This window comes from Branchiostoma floridae, chromosome 10 (assembly GCF_000003815.2).
Source record: "Branchiostoma floridae strain S238N-H82 chromosome 10, Bfl_VNyyK, whole genome shotgun sequence".
Taxonomy (NCBI): Eukaryota; Metazoa; Chordata; class Leptocardii; order Amphioxiformes; family Branchiostomatidae; genus Branchiostoma; species Branchiostoma floridae.
Window position 1 is genome coordinate 18,306,896 of NC_049988.1, and position 17,260 is coordinate 18,324,155.

The 17,260-nt window shown below is 39.6% G+C and overlaps 3 protein-coding genes across 4 annotated transcripts in view; 1 reads left to right on the top strand and 2 right to left on the bottom strand.

Moving 5' to 3' along the window:
• Positions 1 to 1,278: 1,278 nt before the first annotated feature.
• Positions 1,279 to 8,338, top strand: LOC118424129 (isocitrate dehydrogenase [NADP] cytoplasmic-like). Of its 2 annotated transcripts, none has more exons than XM_035832624.1 (9): positions 1,279 to 1,376; positions 2,935 to 3,199; positions 3,973 to 4,140; positions 4,457 to 4,562; positions 4,898 to 5,076; positions 5,552 to 5,702; positions 6,246 to 6,386; positions 6,887 to 7,049; positions 7,497 to 8,338. In XM_035832624.1, exons 2-9 carry the CDS (start codon positions 2,957 to 2,959, stop codon positions 7,579 to 7,581), a joined length of 1,236 nt encoding a protein of 411 aa, XP_035688517.1. In that variant the 5' UTR covers positions 1,279 to 1,376; positions 2,935 to 2,956; the 3' UTR covers positions 7,582 to 8,338. The 2 variants fall into 2 exon arrangements, with proteins under 2 accessions (XP_035688517.1, XP_035688518.1); XM_035832625.1 differs by having other exon boundaries at positions 1,312 to 1,376; positions 2,929 to 3,199.
• Positions 8,339 to 9,865: 1,527 nt separating this feature from the next.
• LOC118425030 (uncharacterized protein DDB_G0286299-like) lies at positions 9,866 to 15,634 on the bottom strand. Its single transcript, XM_035833845.1, has 6 exons — positions 15,352 to 15,634; positions 14,758 to 14,855; positions 14,088 to 14,222; positions 11,822 to 13,644; positions 11,461 to 11,536; positions 9,866 to 10,764 (listed from the first exon to the last, which is right to left on the bottom strand). Exons 1-6 carry the CDS (start codon positions 15,518 to 15,520, stop codon positions 10,747 to 10,749), a joined length of 2,319 nt encoding a protein of 772 aa, XP_035689738.1. The 5' UTR covers positions 15,521 to 15,634; the 3' UTR covers positions 9,866 to 10,746.
• A 389-nt stretch (positions 15,635 to 16,023) lies between these two features.
• The window catches only part of LOC118424420, a 4,995-nt gene continuing 3,758 nt past the window's right edge, over positions 16,024 to 17,260 (bottom strand). The window contains exons 6-7 of the mRNA XM_035832981.1: positions 16,660 to 16,871; positions 16,024 to 16,184 (exon numbers count right to left, since the gene is read on the bottom strand). Of these exons, the coding sequence (XP_035688874.1) occupies positions 16,039 to 16,184; positions 16,660 to 16,871 (358 nt within the window). The 3' untranslated portion in view covers positions 16,024 to 16,038. The remainder of the gene's footprint in view (positions 16,185 to 16,659; positions 16,872 to 17,260) is intronic.

Sequence of the window (17,260 nt, forward strand, 5' to 3'; positions counted from 1 at the left end):
ATAAAGTATGTGAAATTAGACTTGTCCATGACTTTATACTTTAGTTGAATTACACTGGCTGGCTTCCTTGTCATTGCTTGCTTTTTCTTCACTCTTATTGATAGAAAACATTAGAAAATATTCCCTGATTCAGTGAAATAAATGTTGGGGCATGCCTATATAAGGCCAATTGCTTTGGGCTAGCTGTATTGCTTACAATCTATAGTTGTATTTACAAACCACGCAACTTTAGAACAAAGCAAATAGAGACCCTTGTAAATAAAGTCTTGTTATCACAAAATTGAACATTTTGTGTTGCTGCATTATTTTTAAGGAATGTGTGTGTTTGTATTGTGTATGACTGAACAATGAAAGCCTGCTTGAATAAATTTTAACTTGTACTTATCACGGTCATACCCTAGCATTCTTTGAATAAAAAAAAAAAACGATGAGCGTTACTTTGTTCTGACTTACTACATTGGATATCATAAGTTATGATGATATCTAAGTCAGAACAAAGTACAATCACCCAGCCAACCTCTGCTTTGAGAGCGCTGAACAAAGGCTTAACAATGCCGAGTATGAAAGAATGTTGCCACTACAGAACTTACATGTACATACCTAGGAGTGAGACCTACCAGAATTGATTCAACATCATGCATTTACTAAGTATTTATTTCTTCATCACCAGAATTTGTTTAGTAGCATGTCTTTTTGGTATTGTGCCTTCAATTTCTTAATTTCTTCTCCTACCGTAAGATGGAAAGAGCAAGAAACGTGGACCAGGAAGCAAAGTATGAAAAGCGTAAAGAAATTCCTTACATCTGCTTGGAGGCTAGACAATGCCCATCATGTTGCGTCATTGTTACATTTGGGAGATTCCATTCTCCCTATAGGTAGGTAATAAAAAGTTCACGGTGCTATATGTCAATATTTTAGATGTTGAAACAATTGAAATAGTGCTTACGGAGGTTCAATGATTAATTCATGCATTATAGTTTTTTTAATGGTTACATTGCTGTAATTCCTATTTTGTTATTTCCTATAATCTAATAACACCACTCTTTTGCAAAGTGTATTCTTCCTAGTTTAAAACGCACATTCAGAACACGCACACTTTCCATTTTACCCCGTAGCGTTACACTCACTAACCAAAAAAGAGCGTTTTGAAATCGTTTGAAGTCCACAAGAAAAGGGGAACAAACAATTTTTGGAAACCAGGTCACTGTAGGTCAAAGGTGAACGACCCCGATCAGCTGATTTGACGTCACGCCCATACTCAATGACTTTTGGCGTCTGCTAGCGATCGTCCCCATTTCCTCTGAGATACGGCGAAGGACGGACGTATACGCGTACACACCGGTACACATATTCACATCCTTACTACCATTTTACAGGTATGTGGTGAACGTATATTGGTAGGGTTATCGTAAATAAGACAACGTAGCGGTAAGGGTGAGAAAATAGCAAATTTAAAGGCCGTTTCTGATGCGATTGTCAGTTGTACTTTTCCGTTTCGGACCTGAAAGTGTGTTCGTAGCCGCAGGCAACGCCCATTCAAACCGGTTTAAATTACGTAGAAATTGTCTGTATGACGTAAATTTGCCTCATCACTAGATCTGCAAGGTCTGGCTATGAATACTCTTCTTGTTTTTCTTCAATATTTTATGCATATCGATCTAACAGGCCAGATATTAATTTGTGTTCTAATGCCCTAAACTGAATGAAAAAGAGGAACAAAACCGCCTGATTTGATATAACGTTATAAGGTAATCAAATGGCTTTGATTCACCCAAGGACGTTATATCAGATATAGACCTGATATAATGTCCTTGATTCACCAAGGTTTCCCACTCTCTTTGTTATGAAACAACACAGTCGTGTAGACAGATGTGTAAAATGACATGTAAATTGCTCAAATCTCCAGTGACGGTAAATATTCATGCCGGCCGGCGATCGGTCATGTTGATAAGCGATGAATATTTCAAATGTCGTCTCTTTGTCCTGGATTTGTCTTAAATTCGTTGCCGGCTAATCGTGCCGATTAAATTTTGTTGCCACGTTTACTGTTAATGAATTACGTAGATCGTGACGTCAAATTAATTATTTCACAAGATTTGAATATGTTGGGCAGAGGGTGTATTAGTTTAATACGTTCTCACAGAATCATCTGAGCCACTGTATAAACAACAGTTTCATAGTCCACTGAATATGCAAATGCCATTTACTCGGGACCACAAAGCTGAAAATAAAACGAACGCAAATCGGTATCAGTTTACTTGACAATTTAACAAGAAAGTCCGGAAACTGGACCATTTTGCAAGTCACCATTTGTAACGTCATTGACACGCCAGTCATTGACACGCCACCGCCCATATCACGCCCCCTACACACCTCCAGACTACAACCGTTACCTAGGTGACACCTTGACGTCATCACATTGTTGTCACTGACGTTTTAATGTTGCATCATGTAATAGTTAAGTTAGAAGATCAAAGTTTACCTGAGGTCATTGCCTCAGTATGCTTAATCGTACGGGCAAACTTGGTTGATTTATGTGGGGTTGTATTTCTTTTTTGGGCAAGATATTTTTATTTGGAACTTTTGTGAAAGGAAATATTTTATATCAATCCCTTTTATGTATAAAAATAACTACAATGAATTGATAAACGAAGACCTTTATTGTACCTTTATTACAAGCTAAGTACAGGTCAAGATTATAAAGTAGTTCTAACATTTAAGTGATGTAAGAATCTATCTTACCACACATAGTTTGAAGTGCACTGGCACTGTACTGGGCAATTGTACTTGTAACTGTTGTGACTTCAATCAATGAATGAATGAATGAACAAAGTTTTATTAACGTTACCTAGTATATTTCGTCTTGCAACATTATACAATTAATGTTGCCACCACTGAAAAGGAAACACTGACATTCCTTTTTTCTAGTTTCAGTTAATTTTTAAAACAAGCAACCATGGGAAAGATCAAGGCCGGACCAGTCGTGGAGGTCAAAGGTGACGAGATGACCCGGGTCATCTGGGAGCTCATCAAGGACAAGCTGATTTTCCCGTTTCTGGACGTGGAGCTTCACACCTTCGACCTGTCCATTGAGGAACGGGATCGCACGGACGACCAGATCACGATAGACTGCGCCAACGCCATCAAGCAGTACAGCGTGGGAGTCAAGTGTGCTACCATCACTCCAGATGAAAAAAGAGTGAGTAAGATTGGTCTGTGTTTTTATGAGCTGCTTGAACAGATAGTGATTTTGAAGGAAAAAACATATTTGACTGAACATTCTTTAGCTATGCAGGCAAAAGAGTGACTGCCAAGTGGGCTTCTTGGCCGCTTTTTCTGTCCCTTGCAATGGTCCAAGAGACCAAGACACCTCTTCACTAACTTCTTCAGCTTTGAGGAGCACTTAATTCTTTTAAGTTACTTCAGAAGCTTTTTTTTCTAATGCTGTCGTACGTGCCAAGCGGAAAGAAAACTTTCCACATAAGGCCTCCAGAGCTTTGTGTCAAAGGCCCTTGAAATTTTTGTCGTCTCGTTGACTTTAAATGTGTTTACCTTTCAACATGGATCAGTAAGACTTGAAGTATTATTCAAACAGACTGTCAATGAAAACCAACAGTCTGGACAGTAGTTTTGCCTGCTTCAATAATGAACTAAAAATACAATTTGACAGAATTTCACATAAACATTTAGAAATCATATGTTGAGTCTTGTTTCATAATGTGACTTTTATGAGCAATTTTCATGACTCATGAATTTTCAAACTATTATCATTGCAACAAAATCAGGCCTGACAAGACTTTACTCTCCTTCTTTCAGCCTTGAACTCTTAATATTTCTATCTTCATCTAAGGGTACCAGACAACATGGCCCTAATAGCTCTTTACATTTCAGGATCTTAAAATAATATCAGTGACCAGTCTCTGTCATCTTTTATCTGATCTTTGACACATTTTGGTAACTTCCTTCTTCCAGGTAGAGGAGTTCAACTTGAAGAAGATGTGGAGATCGCCCAATGGCACGATCCGTAACATCCTGGGTGGAACAGTGTTCCGAGAGGCCATCATCTGTAAGAACATTCCCCGATTGGTCACCGGCTGGACGAAACCTATCGTGATTGGACGTCACGCTTTTGGAGATCAGGTAAAACAAAATAACAACAAAAGTGGGGGAATGCAGCATCGTATAATGGGTGGTAGGTAAAGATCAAATGTATTAGCGCTATGCATGTGATGACCTTACACATTGTACAAGTGTTGATTTGATGAAATATGATGTACATTAATGAAAAAAATTAACCTTAATTAAAAGTGTTGCACGACTAGCTAACGACAAAGCTTCGTGCTTCATCCTCAGTATGTGGTAAACCAGAAAGAAAGAGAGAAATTTAAGTACAGTATCGGCTCACATTTTTCGCTATTTGTGTCTGATTTTTCATTTTCTCTCAATTTTTTTTCAGTACAAGGCCACAGACTTTGTTGTACCAGGAGCAGGTAAACTGGAGATCACATTCACACCAGAGAATGGAGGAGAGGCGCAGAAGTACACAGTCTTCGACTTCAAAGGTGAACTAACGCAACTTCTCTTCAAATGCAATTCAATCTCTAAAACTGGATAAGAATTGAGTTTTTGTAACTTCTAGTCGTTTTGAGTGACATCCATCACTCTTCCTTAGATGACATGTATATCATTGTTTTATAAACAGAAAAACAGTGATGTCAAGCTGCAATATTTAGAAAATGTTGCACTTTGTAACCACTGTCAATTCTCTAAACACCGTTTATAAAACAACAGATATACAAGGTAGGTTACCCTGCAGATAAAGGTGAACTAACATTACAAACTCTGCTCTTCTGCCTTCAGTACAGAACTTCACTAATAAACTTTCTTGTTTCCCCAGATGGTGGCGGGGTTGCGCTGGGCATGTACAACACGGACGCCTCCATCAGGGACTTCGCCCACAGCTGCATGACCTTTGCCCTCCAGAAGGCCTGGCCGCTCTACATGTCCACTAAGAACACCATCTTAAAGAAGTACGACGGAAGGTTCAAGGACATCTTCCAGGAGATCTATGACCAGGTCAGGGTCTTGAACTTGTACTTAAATGATTGGAACTGCAGCACTCTTGTTAGAGAAGTGTTTAAACTAAGTATCTTTAAAAGGCCACTGGTTTAGATCTGAAGTGAATTCTTCCTACAGCTTCCCATGTTTCCTACAGTTTAATAATTACATGTATGTCTTGAATACCAAATCATGTTCACAAGCTATCCAGGCAAGCAATAAGTCAACAATCACGGCAAAGACATAACTTGCTTCCTTAGTTCCTACAATTGATATCAACATACAGTAAAACCAATAGTTAGAAAGTCATGGACATTGCCGAGTCATTTTGAAAAATGCTGAAATCGTGCCTGGGTGCCATCCTCTGTAATATTACTGCTGGCTCAATCTTTTTGGTTAGCAAACGAAATTTTGCAATCATGAATGATCAACAACATTGCCCTTGCCTGTAGAATGTAAATCTGAATTTGGACGTTTTTCATTCTGTTTCCAGAAATACAAGACAAAGTTCGAGGAAGCAGGGATCTGGTATGAGCACCGGCTCATCGATGACATGGTGGCGTACGCCATGAAGTCTGAGGGCGGGTTTGTCTGGGCCTGTAAGAACTACGATGGGGACGTGCAGTCAGACTCTGTAGCACAGGGTAAGATTTAACTTGGCTGTAGTGAGTGAATCTATTGTGGTACTGTCAATAGCCAACACAGATTCCTGTAATGCCTACCTCCCAGCGTGCGATTGAGAAGGCAGCAGATGTCCTGGGTTTGAATCCCCTGACATGCCATCAATGTTTTGCCTTTCCAAGCTGGGTAGAAATGGGAACCTGACTTCAGTTGGGAAGGAAAAAGACTGTGGAAAGAGATCAGTCTAGTGGATTGGGATCTGCCTTAAAGTTTCAATACCGTGCCTAGACACAGTGGATAAAAACCCACTGCCCCAATGGCCTCAAAAAGGCTATTGGACTGCCTTTATAGTTTATAGTCTCTACCAGACTAACAACACTGGCTGTTATAGGGAGAATAATTTACCAGTTTTGCTACCAGAGGAGCTGGCGTGGACTGACTCCCCTGGAAAATTTCCAGATTTTTTGCTGAATTCTACTATCCTCATAACCCCATGTGATGGTCTGGTGGAGGCTTCTTACAAGATAAGTTACAATTTGTTAATGATTGTGTGTTTATTCTGTCAGGCTATGGTTCCCTGGGAATGATGACCAGCGTACTGATCTGTCCGGACGGAAAGACTGTAGAGTCTGAGGCCGCCCATGGCACCGTAACACGACACTACCGGATGCACCAACAGGGCAAGGAGACGTCCACAAACCCCATAGGTAAATATGTCCATCATCTACTGGCACAAAAGTTCATCTGTGTATTCAATCTAACATCATTCATCTTTAGCCTGATTATAACAGAGATGTCTGGGACAGCATTATATTTCCCAGTCGTACATACAAGGATGAACTGAACTGTACTGTGGAGCTTCCAAGTAAATCAAGAAATCAATCTATTTCATAATTAGTATTCCTAGCTAGGAATTTAGCCTGGCATTCTTGTGAGAGGGGAAGGTTCTTCAGGAAGATATTGCCATGTTTGCTATTATATGGCGTCTTGTCTTTGCTACAAAAGACAGTTACTCAAGCAACTAGATATGATTATGGAAATGGTCAGATGTTTCAGATAGCATCCTGATAGCATCTTTTGTCAGTGACACTGTTGCTTTCAATGAGTAGCTGCTGTAATCTTATTACCTTCAATGACGAACATTGTAATGACTTTTGATGTTGAAACAAATGTTATTGTAATTCAATACTGGTCTCTTTCCCCCCAGCCTCCATTTTTGCGTGGACCCGAGGCCTTCTCCACCGAGCCAAGCTGGACAAGAACAATGAGCTGAAAACCTTTGCCACCAGCCTGGAGGAGACGTGCATAGAGACCATCGAGGGGGGGAAGATGACTAAAGACCTGGCTATCTGCATCAAGGGTCTGGCTAAGTAAGTAACTAAGATCAGTAACAGTAACAGTATCAGTAGAACCAAAGACCTGGCCATCTGTATCAAGGGTCTGGCTAAGTAAGTAAAACTCCATCTAGACCACTGTGACTGTCTCTGTAGTACTATTTTTTGTGTGTGTTCTCAAGAACAAGAATTTTCAATAGATCCAGAGGGAATTTCAAATTTGTAGCCCAAGGTTTGCAGCCCTTTGATAAGTTCTCTGAAGTTAAGATTATGGTTAATTTTGAACAATTACGAGCCCAGCCCCTTAAGAGACCAGCTGAGGTTTGGTTCCATCTGTTTCTGATGTGCTGTTGGGTGTTTCTGTCAGGCCTTCTATTTTGTCCTGTTTTCTTCATGTCCACCACAGAGGTTTGGAAGCTGCTAGCAACAAAGCAAATGCAATGCAACAACATAACAAACTGCATTTTTGTTCCCCCTCCCCAGTGTGACACGCGCCGACTATCTCAACACCTTCGAATTCCTGGACGCTCTGGCTGAGAATCTACAGAAGAAGCTGTCTGCACAATGACTCGATACCAGAACCTCTAAACTTTGAGCACAAACCTGTAGTAGTGACCACCTCTACATAAGGACTATCTGGGTGTTGTGATCTCTTTTGTCTTCCCTGACATCATTTTCTCATTGATCCAAGCAGTTAAAGAATTTGTTTGGCTGTACAATCAGCCAGGGTTACCCAACTAACCATTGGCTATTGTCAAGGGCTAACCTTGGGACAGGGAATACAAGATTATTACATAGAGCAATTACTGACACATTACTTAATTACAATAGTACAACAAAACGTAATATATTACAAAGTATACTGTGTACACACTATATAACATAATCACATGACATAGGAAATGCTGACACTATTGGTGTTATGATTAGCCTGGCCTCAGTGGCCACCTGTCTACTCTGACCTTTTTTTATGAAGTCCCCTCATTAGACCAAGGTCCTTGATTAGACCGGTCCAACTGTACGTACTTAAACAAATGATTCAACATGCTAGGATCTCTGTCACTGTACAAGAGGTGTATGGAACGTGGGATAGAAATTCTAAGCCTGTGTTTACACAATCTCTCACTGTCTGGGGTTAATGACCCCCTCCATGACTGTAAGGCCAGCTGCTAGGAGGGCCATTTTAGTCAGGCTAAGAAATTCTATGTCCCACATATTTTTAAGGATTTTTTTGGTCTTTTGGGAGATGTTTGGTTTGAAACTCTACCACAACTATTTTCTTAACTATTTTCTTACCATGATAGCGAAAGTTTTACTATTTTTCACAGAAAGACAGTGACAAAAAAAATAAACATCTCATTGCATCCATAGTGGCTTCTCTACCTCATGAGCTCATTACCGGTAACACTTACTCAATCAAGTCACCACATTAAAGGAAACTTGAAAATCATAATACTACTTGAACTTTGATGACACTGAAGATTTTAATGTTTGGACCCATAACTTAATCATGGTTTTGATTTTTAAAAGTGATCAATCATTTTTATAATGCTAACTGCATTGCACTGCTGAAACATTTATGAAACATAATGATGTAAAGAGTCCAAATTGATTGGTAAAAAAGAGGGATTTTGATTATTTTACTGTCATCTAATCATCTTATTCTTGTAGAAAAAGACATCATGATGTTCCTTGATGATAGCAACACTTTGAAATAACAAACCTTGAGAGTTTCTGAAGATTTTAGTGTCACTAAACACTAGGATCTTTCATTTTAATGACATAAAGTTTGCTCTGCTGAAGAAGAAACTTATCTTTTTAACATTCTGAGGTAGATAGCAAATTATGAAGGATTGTACAGCAGTCTTGGAACAGATGTGCCAAGTTAGGGTGATAGTGTTACACGATACTACAAAATACACAAGTTACACTCTATCTTTTCTATGGTATCTATATTTTCATGTATATGAAGGTGTGTATCTTAGCAACATGGTTGTTGAAACTCCATCTAAATAGTACATGATATGCATTTATCATCAGAATGACAACCCTAAATTAATGAGTTGTTAGGAGAAGAATTTGTCGCCACTTTTTAGAAAATGTACTGTAATCAGGAATATTTTGCTGCTTTGATGTCATCAATTAGCTTAACTGTGCAATCAAGAGCAACAGCTGAGATTCTAACAATGAAGTTGATAAACTATGTTTTAGTACAATCATATAATCTCTAGACTTATGTCTTATATCATATCATTTACTTATAGTATGTTTACACAGGGTGAACTGTAGCAGAATGTAATAATTATGAAGTCGTTTTAAAAGTGCAATGACATAATTTATTCAATCATGTTACAATGTACTAAACAAATGTTATTATCAGTATTAAAATTTGATGATGGGCACCTTGTGAATTGTTGGGTTACTTAACAAACTCTTACCAGATAGTCTTGTTTCTTGTACATCGTAATTTTTTAGACATTGCTGATGATATTTGTTCTTCCCTTGATTTTAATCATCTGACTTTAAATTTGTTTTGTGTAGTTTACTCTAATGCTTTTTACATGGCTTGCAACTTGAAAAAATTAGTCCTTTAATGATGGTTGAAGATATAACTGTAACATTCCTAGGAATTTGAATACAAACAAGTAGACGTAGGTTTTCTTTTGCCCCATCTTCTGTTGCAATTGGCATGACTACTTCATGTGGATGTGTTTAACTCTTTCACATTTGGTCCCAAAACTAGATCCTTTTTCTGTCAAGGACAAATCTTACGTATACCAGAAACAGGTAAATGTACTAGTATATACATGTAGCAACAAATTCTCAGAAAAGATTAACAGTACAATTATCACGGTTTTGTTTGCAACATTTATTTGCAATAAGTTAAAAAGTACACTGAGATGCATTACTAGTATTCAAGCGGCTACAATTCACCTAAAGCAGAAGTTAGGTGTTTTATCTACAATGTAACCATGTGGTATTCTAGTGAACTGAATTGTACACGTTGGAGTTGACATTGTAAAATTTAGCAAAAGTGCTAAGGAAGCAACGTAAATGAATGACTACAGGTTCTACTGCAATGAATAAATGATTTTTGTATCAATCTATTTATTTCCATCAATCTATTTATTTCTGTGCTTTGGTGTTTTTACTGAACACAAGTTGAAAAGGAAATAGGGTAAAAAAACTAATTTTTCAGTATCCCTGCCTGTAGTACAAAAGAACCCAAGGCAATCTTAACATTTCTGGTCCAAATATTACCAGAAGGAAGTAAAGTAAAACAATGCTACTTCAAGAAGAAATGTTTTTCAAACTAGCTGTGACTTCTTTTACTTTTATATTTGAAATGACAGCAAAAGACAGCAACTGATTCATTCTTAAAACTATGTCTTGGACTATATATACAGAACAAGTTTAAGAGAACAATAATTGGTTGTAAAATGTTTTAAATTTTAAATGTTCTAAAAAATAGCACTAACAGTAACACATAGCTACATCGCAAAAATGAAAACAAAGGGCACCAATAAACACTAACTGTGTCCTAACAATAACACCCTTAACTCAAAAGTTGAGGTTCTGCCTTGAAAAGACAAATCTATAGGCCATACTACACTTACTACATTACATTACAGAAAACTTTCTGTTGCATTTACAAATCAATTCAGCAAATAAGCAAACTTGATGTAGCACTGGCAAATCTTGATCTTGATGGACTAAGGGGACACTCTGTGAATCACTTGCTGAGTTTTTTCTGGAGAAGAAGGATTTGAAACATCTAAGTTAGTATTACAGAAGATAAGTACATAAAACACCAGGGCTCGAAATACTGGGTGCATGTGCACCCAGGTGCGCCCAAAATTGGAGCTGTGCACCCAATTATTTTCTGTGGTTCAAATATTTTCTTGGGTTTATGTATGTAAAGATATCAAAGTATACTAATATACATCATATTCTTGACATCTAAGTGTTAGAAAGATAATAAGAATGTCTGTCATGGTAACTTGTTTAAGAATTTGATAGTATGTAACTAGGTTTTGTTATTAGGTTTTTCTGACGTTCTACTTAAATTGAAGTGGTGCACCCAAAAGTTTTTTGGTGCACCCAATTTTTTAAGCTGTCTCGCCCAGTGCACCTAATCCCCAAAACGAATTTCGAGCCTTGAACACAGAATAAAAGTATGGTACATTTATATTCTAAATGAATCAGAGTACATGCATACCATGGATAGTTACTTACTCATCAGAACAACACATACAAACTGAGAGACGCAATTTGGTTGAAACATATTTTGCTAGTAAGTCACAGAGTCCCTATGCACTTATTACTTATACCTGCCAAATGAAGAAAGAACATTGTACACCTGTATCAATTGTCACAAATGTGAACTGATGTGTACACTAAAAAAAAAGGTTTCCATGGAGGGCAAAGTAACACAGAAAGTACTCACCCATGACTTGTGTTTATTTTTCTGGGGTGACCAGTCCCCAAACTTGATAGTCAAGGGGTCGCCTCGTCTCAACTTGCTGAAATGTTAAGGAAAGTTTGTTGCAGTTTGCTTGGCAGTATTATGTGCAAAAAGGTAAAGACATTTTCACACACACACACACACACACATGGGCATACTAGTACATTTTGTACATGTACCTACATGTACACACTAACATGCACAAACACACACAAACACACACACACACACACACTCTCACTAACTCACTCACTCACATTACGAGTACTGTATCCTTTAAAACATGTGTTGAAGCTCTCAAAACAATCCCATCACTCAAAAGAAAAGCAGTTTCATTACTTACCTATGGAGGTTTGGCTCTTTGTAGCTGACTTGTTGACGAGCCCGACGAGCCCTCTTAGCCCCTCCAGCCGACGGGTCTTCACCGTTTTCATTCTGACTTTGCTCCTCATCCTGAGTCTCATCGCAACTACCCAGGGAAGAAAAGGTCCTCTTTTTCTGACCCTTGGGGCCCGTTTGTGGAGTGGTTTTGGTGCTTTTAGTGCCTGTACTGTCACTGTGCTCCTGTGGAGTGTTACCCACATCCTGGAAAGCCCGTCTCTTGGACGATGCTCGCTCCACTTGCGGTGTTGTCGCATCATTGTCTGATGAATCCTGGTACACCCGTCCGTGTCTGGCTGACAGGGATCCCTTCTCTGCGCTCTGAAGCAACCTCTGGGGGGTCCGTCGCAGGGGCATCCGTGTGCCTGTGTTTTCTTCCTCCTCGGAGAGGGAATAGCTGCTACTCCTTCTGGTAGACTTCCGTTGTTTGGACTTCCTGCTCTGACAGAAATCATCGTCTGATTCGGAGTCACTTGGGAAATACTTTACAGCAGCCGTCCTTCTTCTGGGTCTAACAACATGTCCTTCATCGCTTTGTCTGTCTGCATTCCTTCTTCCTGTTACCTTTCTTGCATTGTGTTCCTGCAAGCTGCCAGGGCTTTCTGGGATTGGAGCAATGTCTTTAAGTGTCTTTGATGTCTTCCCTCTTCTTGTATGATTTTCTTCCCTGTCTTCCTCATCAGAGGAGTCTGACTCCGTCACCAGGACGTCTTGCTTTTTCTTGCTGGCGCCCTTTGCAGAAGTCTTCGTGCTTGTGCTTTCTGGGATTGAAGGAATGTCTTTATGAGTCTTTGATGTCTTCCCTCTTCTTGTATGATTGTCTTCTTTGTCTTCCTCATCAGAGGAGTCTGACTCCATCACCAGGACGTCTTGCTTTTTCTTGTTTGCAGAACTGGTGCCCTGTTTCCTTTTTAACTTCACCTGCTTTTTGGGCTTCCCTCCCCGGGATTGTGACTGTTTGCCGTCGTCCTCTTGTGATGTGTGACCCCTGGATACAACAGGCTTCAGTGTGAGTGGGGATGGGTCGCTGAACATGTCCCCTGAAGACAGATCAAACACTGAGACACTCTCTCGTCCCCTGTTCTCCTGGCTTTTCTCTGCTGTTGTTTCTTCCACGTCCTTAGCAGAAGTCTTCGTGCTTGTGCTCTGCACCACCAACCCCTTCTTTGTCATCTTGGTCGAGACTTTGACATTTCTCTCCATCACACCTTTCTGCTTCTTTTTCTTTGTACCAAAGTCGGGACGAGATTCGTTCTCAGATGATTCGGCTCCAGTGATCATGTCCCTGTCGATTTCACTCTCACTGTCTGTTGACACGATCCTTCGGGTTGCCTTCTTGCCTCTCTTGTTGACAAAATTGTCATCAGAGTCGTCGGCATGGGAAGATATTTGGCTGCACACGCTGTTTTCTGGGATGGTCTGTTCAGCGGTCCACAATGATTTAGGCACAGTTTCATCATCTGCATCATCTGCATCAAACACTTCCGACACTTCCGGGGCTCTCTCTGACTCCTCCTGCATGGGGACTTCCTGAGTTGTTCTAGCTTCTTCCTGGACATCTTGCCCATCTTTTTCTGCTTCCTCCCTTCTTTCTGCAGTGGTTTTTGTTGATTTGACAAATGTCGGCAGTTTGCTGGCTTTCTTTTTCTTCACTCTTCTCACAGGCTTGCATCCAGACTGGTTCAAATCCTTCTGACCTGTTTTTCCTTTTGCCGGGACCGCACTTCTATCTGCATCCTTGTCAACAGGTTTGCGAGTATCTGTCTTCTGAGAAGCATCTTCCTTCTATACATGAGAAAGTGATAAAGACGCTCAGATGAAGTAACAGGCCTATTATAGGTCAGATTGCGATACATCGCTTAACACAGAAATAGTCAGCCCAAAGTTTTGTTTGCACATGGTTAACAATAGTTATACCGTGCTTAAATAAGGCGCCTCAACTGCTAAATTGTTTCAACTACTCATATACATACCCAAAAAAAAGCACAGCATCTGAGGCTGCTATACTCAATAGCTATTTCTAATGTTTACAAAGTATCTGGGACAAGAAAGTTTCAGTAGCACTTGTTTTTGTGTTGCTGTGTGTTTGACAGTTTACAGCATAATTCATTAGAAATAGAAGTTATTGATTAATTCTCATGATATTTGCTGCTTAGTTAGAATATGGGCCTCCTTGTGGCTGTCTACAGTACTGCAGTTGTATTTCATTCATTGGTATCTTTTTTTACCTGTTTAGCTTCCTCTGTGTTTATGACAGTAGCAGGAACTGCAGTTAGGTCCATGTCCTGTTCTGTGTAGGTGTCATCAGTCGCTTCCATCTCTTCAGGCATGGTGGTTGCTGATGTCTCGGTGTTAGTGGTAGGCTAAGGCAGTGAATACAACAGTCATGTTTTCAGGGACTTCTAGCTGTGAAGTTTATAGGAACTGAACCAAATCACAGCAAAATCTGTCTATATATAGGGATTGTTTAGAGACTATAGTCAGAATAGACAGGTAGTCATAACATACAGGATCCTTACTGTTTAGCTTGGGAAAGTGACAAAAAAAGTGGTCAAATTGGCCAGGCAGTCCTTATGCAGAAGTGGTCACTAGTATACATTGTATGTCTCAACAGTATATAATTAGTCTATAACAATAGCTATTTCCATTAAGATCCCAATTAAACCTTATGCACTTGTGATTTTAGCAGTTCTTACAACTAGGCCTTGTCATCCATCCAACTTACAGTACCTAGAGCTTTTTAAAGGTACACGAACGTCACAAGAACTAAATGCATATTCTTGTATGCAGTGTTTCTGTCCTGGACTTTTGGCGAGGAGGAAAAACAAACAGCTTAACATCTTGTTCTAAACCTGCTAGATAAAAAATTAGCAACAGGAGAATTTTTTAGAAAAATACCTCAGTTGAAAGGCGGCTTTCTTGTCCTGTTGGATCTTGGGATCTCCGTTTGTGCTCAGCCACCAAGTCCATCAGACTCGCACGTTTCTCCGGAACTTCTGGAAGGAAACAGGCCAAGAAAGCATGGAACCTTGTACAAAATATGGGATTCTCAAATCTTCAGAAACTTCAAATGATAATCAAAACTTGTAAGACTCATACAACTGTAGATTTAAAAACAGTGAGGTTAATTGTCTACAGGATATGCAATAACCTAAGGTATGATCCAGTTATTAATCTGCTATTGTGGACATGTTAGTTTTGCTTACGTTGCCTGGTGGTGGTGACATATGCTGTGAAACTAGTCAGTGTGGGTTGGGGAAAATTTTATTTCATGCAACAAAATCTTATGTCAGACAGGCATTTACATGATGATGTCATACTTATGCTGCATGCTGTTACATGTACAATTTCAGTGTGCAAATTCATCATGCATTATGTTTTGCACCATGTATAAGGCATTTTCATTTATCCATCAATTATTACATAAAAAGTTAGTTTTTGTGCCCATTGTCTCTTGTGCAGATTTTGGATTTGAAGCAAAAGTTTTAATACCTTCCACCGTAGCTGCAACAGTATATGTGCCTCTCCTTTCCTCACATGGTAATTTGTTCAAAACTACAATAGGTACAGGTACAGTGGTGGGAACAGTGGGAACAGTGTATGTCCCTCGTCTGTCCTGTCCTGAGGAGCTTTTACTGGGCACTTTAACTGGAGGAGGCATGTTCAACGTGCTACTCCTCCTGTCTTCTGTTACCGGTACTGCAGATGATGTAGATGCACTAGTACTGTCACTAGTATTTTGGGGTTGCGTAAATGTTGACCTCTTATCAGCCTTTTTATGTACTGTGATAAAGACAGTGGAATAGAAGAAATTGTACAGGAATTTAGTACTGGGGGTAGGGGCTGGAAGACTGTGTACAACATCAAGAGGTGATCATTTAGTATGTTTCCACTAGTATTGCCAGCTACATTTACTTGTAGCATGAAAGGTGTTTTAGAATTCTATTGTTCCAGTCATAGCTTAGTTAAAGCATGTATTTTGAAGATCTTTTACAGCATGTGGGATCATAGATCTATGTATGTCTTGTTCTAGAATATTTGTTCTGGACACTGTATTCGTTCGTTACAGGTAAAGAATTATGTATTGGTAGCAACACTGAACTGTATATAAGATTTTTTTCTATTAAGCCTGCTAATCTTAGATGTAAAGCGCAGCATATTTAAGGATCTAATTTAGATCTAGAATGTGAAAATAGTAGTTTGCGATTGTTTGAACGTACCTTGTTTTGTTGAACCTTGACTTGAAGAATCCTCTGGTTGACTGGGGACGTTGGTGTGGCGAGCTGGGTTGTCAGGTGCAACAATCTCTGCAGGACTTTGTTTGTCTGCAACAAATTATACCATTGAAAAGATATTCCTGTCTGAGAGTGGATTTATCTCATGCATTGGGAGACACACAGGAAAGGATTATATATATGAACAAAAGATGATCATAGACACTTCATGTCCAAAAAATGTGAACACACATGTCTCTCTATAAGGGAAGTTGTGCAATGATCATTTACTAAATTTTTAGTTTGGATAGGGATAGATACTGGTTCAATCCAGGACTCAATGACTTATGATATCATCTAATGTCATTCAAATTTAGCCTGGGTAACTGCCATCTCCAACACTGTGGTTAGCAAGTGAAAAGATTGAGTAAGAGGTAACAAAAGATGGTAACCAGGCCAATTAAAATCAATTCTTCATAAAAAGTTTTAAACATTTTTTTCGCATTCTGACAGTCATAGAAGTGACCATACTGAATATGACAACAGTCAGATGGGCCTGCCCATCCCTGTTGCCATGACAACCCACCTGTTTCTGCAGCCTCCTCCGTGAAGAGGATGGGGGCACTCTCCAGGGCAGCGAGGCTGTCTCTCGGGGCGGGTGGCCCTACCGAGGGCTCCTGGGCTTTGTTTTGAGGAGGGGGAACCGACACAGAAGAACTTCTGGAGAGTCTACGTCCAGGGGGTGCCAGACTTGGTCTTTTCCCAGAGGGGTGGGGAACACGCACTGGCCCTGCTCCACTGAAACAATATAGACAACTACGGTCACTTATGCTGCTCCAACATAGCCATAAAACAACTGCAAAAGACATGACACTGTAGGCTATAAAATATCTACCTGTAACCTGCCATATGTAGAAAAATAAATGTGATTCTTGTATGAAAAGATATTTCTAAAAACTGCAAGTTGGCAAATGTTATTTTGATCCCCCTATGTTACAAAAGCAGAAACTGCACTGTTGATTTAATTTCCTGATTCTTGGTCAAGTATAGATTTAACTTATGGGTAACTCAATAATAACATAAACTAGCTACAATAAAGGGTTAATGCCCCGCCCCGAGGTGTATATGGTGTGATAATCCCTGGTCAGGTGCGATAACCACCGAATAAACCACCGAGTGAGCGTAGC